This window comes from Trichoplusia ni, chromosome 25 (genome assembly GCF_003590095.1).
Source record: "Trichoplusia ni isolate ovarian cell line Hi5 chromosome 25, tn1, whole genome shotgun sequence".
NCBI lineage: Eukaryota > Metazoa > Arthropoda > Insecta > Lepidoptera > Noctuidae > Trichoplusia > Trichoplusia ni.
Window position 1 is genome coordinate 2066760 of NC_039502.1, and position 6698 is coordinate 2073457.

Below are 6698 nucleotides of genomic sequence, written 5' to 3' on the forward strand. Positions count from 1 at the left end.
TTTTTCTTTTTAATTTAAGTAACTCTTAACAATTACTGCATAACATTTTCCAGTTACCAGATTCAGCGAAATATCGTAGCTTATACAAGATCAAACTAGTAACGGAGGATTCAAACTGATAACTAGAGTGACGTAACCACTTCTAGAGATTAATGTTCGGAAGTTAAGTTACCCATCCCCTAGTTAAACTGCACTTAATGCTACAGTACCAGATATAATGGCTTTCTTCTCTTTCACAAATATCCCTTGGAAGTAGGTAATCATATGATGACAGGTGTATTTAGAATGGAGTTATGAAAGGAAGAAAGATCTCAAATGTCGACCTTGTGATATAATCTTTGGACATAAGAACGATATCTAACTATGTTACTCAGATCCAGTTATAACCATTTTGAAAGAATACACAGAATACTAAAGTGTTTTTTTTATGATAAGGAGTCTTTGATTACTACACACCATCGCATGAGGTGTTGGATGTTTACCACGTCAGTATTATATCTGCAACGTCATGATGAACAAGAACAAATCAAAACCACTTCAGTAGTTTGACCTCGAGTTCTATGTATAAACATAAGTTGAACACGTTGTGTACATGTTGTCTCCCTCACTCTTAACTATCTGTCACACCGGTCACCTACAAGTGGTATATATTAGGAGCTGCAATCCTTCGACTTATCAGTACAAACGCGGCGACAGACTCACAATTCACGAACATGTCGATCACACTACACAAAAGCGACGGCAGCCCGCCAGCCCGAGCAGCTATGATGATAACTGAACTGCTGAAGTTGAAGCATGAACGAGTGGACGTGAACGTCATGGGTGGAGATCACCTGAAGCCGGAGTACCTGCAGAAGAATCCTAATCACTCAGTACCTATGTTAGATGACAACGGGTTCATTGTTGCAGACAGTCACGTAATTTTGACCTACCTGGTTGAAAAATATGGTCAAAACCAAGCTCAACTTTACCCAAAAGACATCGCCTTAAGAGCAACAGTGGATCAGAGGCTCTTTTTTGAAGCGTCGAATGTGTTTGGTGCTATTAGGGCCCTGATATCACTAATCATGCAACAACAGCCAACTGAACCTTCGCCAGAGGTCATTCAAAAAGTAAATGAGGCTTACAAGACTTTAGAAGCATATTTGTCGAAGACCAAGTATGTCGCGTGTGACCACTTGACAGTAGCTGACATCTCTTTGGCGTCGAGTATCTCCTCACTCAATGGGGTGATCCCTATTGACGCCAAGTATGGGAAGCTGAGGGCATGGTTGAGCTCCCTGGAGAATGAAGAGTGGTACAAGAAAGGTAACGCACCAGGACTCGCCATGTTCACAGGATTCATAAACTCTGTATTTGAGAAAAACGCAGGTAAAGCATAGATCGTTAAATAATTTATTGTATATTTGTTCTAAGTAATTATGTTTTAAGTTTTATTTTCTACCAAATAAATTAATTTAAGTATTCATAAAATTTCTTTTTTTTCCTTAATGTTCAAACTCCATAAGCTTATTATTATTTGAAATTTTCATAGGAAAAAACACAGCATTAATCAGGAAAAACAATTTTACACCTATCAATTTATAGCACTATCGGTTAAATTATTTAGTGGAATTTGTCGCTAATTATATCACAGATATGATATGAGCCTTATTTAATTTGTGAAAAATTCAAATTTCAATTTAATAGATAAGAGATCATAATTATAGCCGTATCACTTTTGAAGTTTAATTATCAGAGCGATTGCGAGATTAAGAAAAATCCCCTTGAAATAATACCTATAAAAAGTATTTTCAAAAGAAATCAATCATAGGTGATAGATCATTTATCAACAGTAGGAAATTGTAAAACAATTTTTTAATGTCCATTCTCAAATTTAAGTCCCTTTGTAGTTTCCTTCTTAGACAAAATGAGCGCTACCGCCATACGCCACTTTATTTATCAAATAAATCACAGACTAGGCCGACTATCATTGTCGCTGACTTCTTGGAGCTCCAAGGGCATTTGTGCTCGTGTTTTCACAAAACCAGAATCAGAATTTCGCTTTTTGAGAGTCAAACAAACACTTTACTGTTTCATGTAAATCACATTAATTATATCAGCTGTTATGTACAATAATCAAATCGACGCCGTGTGGTAAAGGCTCATACCAAGGATGATGAGATAGGAATTGTGCAGATAACTCAAAATTATAGCGCGATGGATAACGCAAAGACTAAATGATTCGTAATCATTTAATTACTTGGTAGACTTGTTTATACTTTTGTCTTTCTTGTGGCAGACGGGAACATGGAGAAAATCCCTGCGCGGTTACCACTTACAGTGACGCGGCGAGAAGTTCAAGAATATGTGGTATAACGCATGTAATATGGATTAAAAAATATACATATTATGACATGTTGTCATGAAGAGTCATCAGAGTCAAAGTGAAAAAAATATAATTATAATTTTAAACGGTAATATTGTGAGTCATATATGGTTTCCAGCATTGTACATAATACATTTTTTGATAAGAAGAGCTCACAGTACAGAGTATACTTATGTAATCACGTTTTAACCGAACTGTCAGAATTATTGTACGAGTCACTGTTGTTGCAGCCATATAAACACAATTTTTAGCGTGCATTAAATATAACGAAGCGAGAGCTAGGTTGAGAAGATCAGGGCACAGGTTCCACTTTAAGCTGCATTTGGGTCGTGCATAAGCTGATAACAACATAGTCGGAAAAGAGCCAGGTGAACGATAATGATAAGTCGCCAGAATAAGGGAGCGCGTGGCCAACCTACAACTGCACAAGTTGTTAGTACACAGGTTAAGCTACACTTGATACGGTCGCTCCATGGATGATTCAAGTTGAATTATACGGGGTCTGGATTTTATTAACACATCTTTGGAAGTCGTTACGGTTAGTCAGAAGCATCAGGTAACTGAGTTGAGGAGGTCAGGTCAGTCGCTCCTTTTAAAACACTTAGCTGTATACTGTTAGACTGAAAACCGACCCTAAAATCACTGAGAAAAGGCTAGCACGATGATGTGTATTTATAGCGCTTACAGAATGTTATTTTATCACATTGATAACGACAATACATCGATTACAGCACATATTTCGCGTGATATCTATTTATGTCGACTACATAATAATCTATTAATAAACATTATAATAAGGCAAAATAATATTTTTATGGAAAAGAAGCTGATCACTGCGCTTACTGCTGATTCCTGATACTGTGTAAATAATTCAAGGAGGTTTAATCACGATTGTCTTTACATATTTTTCTTTACTGATTTTGAGAAACCACCACGATATAGGTAGGACATGATACATGTACTTACATGATGGTTACGTATGTACTCAATAAAGTCTACAATTGACACATTAATTTCAGCTTCAATAGGTACCCAAGAATTCACAATGGAGAGCAAAATAATATGCTGAATATTGAGTAATTAATAATTTTATAGAACTAAGTTCCCGCTACCTCTGTATAATTTATGATACTTATTTAGCAGATTTGCCCAGTTGGTAAAGTAACAAAATGCTAGTTTTCTTTCTGACAGCTCGAATAAATGCAGCCTATGTTGTTTCCTGAACTGTCTCTGTAATATTCCGACGTTCTTCTAATATTCGGAATCCAGGTTTCCCCACAATGCTTTCCTTTATCGTTTGCCAATGGTGTCTTATATTAATTAAAAAAGCTCTTATAATTTTGAAAAAGCCACATTGTTACTTTGCCTGAGTTGAGATCGAACCTACACCTCGTGCATAATACCGTACCGCCCTATCAACTTATTATTGAGGACTCCGTTTGGGTACAAACTAATCGGCACTCCCGTTAAATACGGCCAAGTAAACCGTGGCATCATTAAATGATGAATCATCTTCATAAAAGTAATTCAGTCATATTTAAATTGAAGAAAAAGATAATGACATTATTCGCTATTTTTCATACCCAACCAAGACCATAGAAACCAGAATCAACCAGAAATCTATCATAAAAACTACATTTTACATTTACCCTTTGAGTACGAAAGCCTAACAAATGTGCCCGTAGAAAAAAAACACATTTTTCCGAAAGCTAACACTATAAGAAAAGAGAGAAAAGTCAAAATCAATTTATAGGTAGGCTCAAAAATGAAAGAAGTTTATCAATCTTTTATTAAATAATTTATTTTTATTATATTTACATTATGTTATACAATACCAATAAAACAACACAATCGTTTGTACAAATACAAGTATAAACTAAAAACACTTTAAGTAAAATGACGCTTTTAAAACATATCCTTCGATAAACAGTCCAAAATATTGTAAGGCTTAAATTATTAATTTACGCCTTGCTGTTCTTCTCCATAACCGACTTCAAGTATTGTGAAATCGCCGTCAGTCCTGGTAGGTTACCCTTCTTGAACCACTCTTCATTGCTTAGAGATTTGTACCAAGCAGTGAGCTTCTCATATTTAGCGTCGATGGGTGAAACGTTAGCCATTGTAGAAATGGTCGAGATGCAGGCGAGGTCAGCTATTGTCAGATGGTCAGCCGCCACAAACTTCGACTTAGACAAATACTTGTCCAAGATATTGTATACGTCGTTCGATTTTTCCAGTTGCGCTGCATTAGGTCCTGGTCCATTATTCATTGCAATTTCTAAAAAGATTGATAAAAATGCAGCACTTATGGTTGACGCCTCGAAGAACAGCCGCTGAAGCACTGTACTCCTTAACTGTAGGTCTTTAGGATACAGCTGAGCTTGTTTAGCGCCGTATTTTTCGACGAGGTATGTCAAAATTGCGTGACTGTCGATGAGGATGTAACCATCGTCTTCTATCATGGGGATGGTGTGGTTCGGGTTCTTCTCCAAGTACTCCGGTTTCCTGGTGTCTCCAGCCATGACGCTCACTTCTATAAATTCATATTTCAGGTTGAGAATTTCTGTCAGCATAAAGACTGCTCTGCCAGCTGGACTGGTAGGGTGGCTGTAGATTTTGATGGTCATGTTGCTTGTGGCTTGGTTGGTACGGTGATACTGAATGACTGCAGTGCCTTGTGCCTCATTATTTATATGGTAAGTTTGACTGATAACACGAACGATGACATCAAATACTTATTTGAGATGTGTTTCACCGTGAACTTGCATTTTACTATGATGATTCAATTGTAATCAGATACACTGAAAAATAAATTACATAAGATATGGTGAACAATTTTAATCACATCTAATCGAGATCCTGTAGGTCCCACGATAGAATTCAGGCAGAATAAAAAAACTGCTAGCTACGACCGACGATGCTACTCGCGGGTAGTAAGTTCCTTGTATATTTGTGAACGTTTAGACGTTACAATTGTGCTTAATTATAGGTATGTATGTAAAAATAGACGTCCCAAACATGATTCATCGTTCGTATACCTAATGAAGTAGAACAATTCCATATTGCACTGCTTATGATATTTTAAAATATTCGAATTTTCTTTTTAAAAATTTAGATCATTTTACTAGTTGATTCCTAAATGAATCCTGAGTGAATCTACATTCTTTGTGGTGGTAGCGAAGGCTGGATAAGTATTAATTTACTAATTTATTTTAAAAAGTATGTTAGAGTTGTTGGCCTACATTATTTTACATCACTTATGGGATTTGAAATTATTTTCAAAAAGTGTTATTTGTGCAAAAGTTCGCAAAAAGAAATCATCAAAGACGTTAGATTGGTTTTCTATAACAACCAAATAGCAGTATTTTGAATAACGTTAAGTACTTGCATTTATGCTATACTTACAATGTAATAAGTATTTTACCCATTAGCACTAAATTTGATCAATCACCTTGCGGTTGAGGTCAACACGCATAAACCACTGTCACTACGCGTCGTGTCGCGGGTGCGATCCCCGCGTAGTACAAGCATTTGTGTGATCCACGAATGCTGGTTCTGAGTCTGGTTGTCATTGTGCATGTGATTTGTATGTTTGTGAAACCCGCCCGCAACACAAGGATTAAATTTCTTAGTGCGGGAGTCGTTTATACAAAAAAAAAACAAACGTCAAAGCCTTTTATGTATGTCTTCAGCTACACATTGCTGAGTTCCATCAGGTAGTACTGTAAATCACCCCTGAAAGTCTTATACGTCACCTTGGCACTGTAGAATTCCTGAATCATACAGATTGCCAATAACCTAGATAAAGATAAATCACTTTATTACGTGACAATGACTCTGGTCTCCTTCACTAATCTAGGTGTTATGTAAGTGTTATATAATTTCTTATCATTTCGATAAAATAACATAACACAGCTGTGCTATATACATTCACATACGTTTCTTCTCGATGAATGGTCTATTCAACATAAAAATAATTTTGCAATTCGAACCAGAACTTCCTGAGATTAGCGCGTTCAAACAAACAAACAAATTCTTCAGTTTTATATATTAGTATAGAAGTAAGTATAGATAAGTTAAAATATCAGTTAAACAGTAGTTAAGCAGAGTCAGTTCATAACACAAATTAGACTCGTAATTTGCTCGTAGACATAACACTTATGCTGAAAGTTTTTATACATGAAAAATATGATAGTCTGATAGTTGATGTTGCGGGTAGTATGTGTGTGTTGTTGCGTCGGTTCTGATTTCTTGAAGAAATGGAGTTCTTCACATGAGCGGTTGTAATACGTAGATAAGAAGAGCAAACGAGATAATGTACGAGATAACT

At 36.1% G+C, this 6698-nt stretch overlaps 2 protein-coding genes across 2 annotated transcripts; one reads left to right on the plus strand and one right to left on the minus strand.

The window, feature by feature from the left end:
• Positions 1–668: 668 nt before the first annotated feature.
• LOC113505306 (glutathione S-transferase 1-like) lies at positions 669–1461 on the plus strand. The gene has a single exon (XM_026887931.1). It carries the CDS (start codon positions 714–716, stop codon positions 1380–1382), a length of 669 nt encoding a protein of 222 aa, XP_026743732.1. The 5' UTR covers positions 669–713; the 3' UTR covers positions 1383–1461.
• Positions 1462–4147: 2686 nt separating this feature from the next.
• On the minus strand, positions 4148–5044 carry LOC113505308 (glutathione S-transferase D7-like). Its single transcript, XM_026887932.1, has one exon. It carries the CDS (start codon positions 4993–4995, stop codon positions 4330–4332), a length of 666 nt encoding a protein of 221 aa, XP_026743733.1. The 5' UTR covers positions 4996–5044; the 3' UTR covers positions 4148–4329.
• Positions 5045–6698: the final 1654 nt, after the last annotated feature.

What these genes read in the sequence shown, in the direction of transcription:
- LOC113505306 (XM_026887931.1), top strand. Translation starts at nt 714, where the DNA reads ATGTCGATCACACTACACAAAAGCGACGGCAGCCCGCCAGCCCGAGCA.
- LOC113505308 (XM_026887932.1), bottom strand. Translation starts at nt 4,995, where the DNA reads ATGACCATCAAAATCTACAGCCACCCTACCAGTCCAGCTGGCAGAGCA.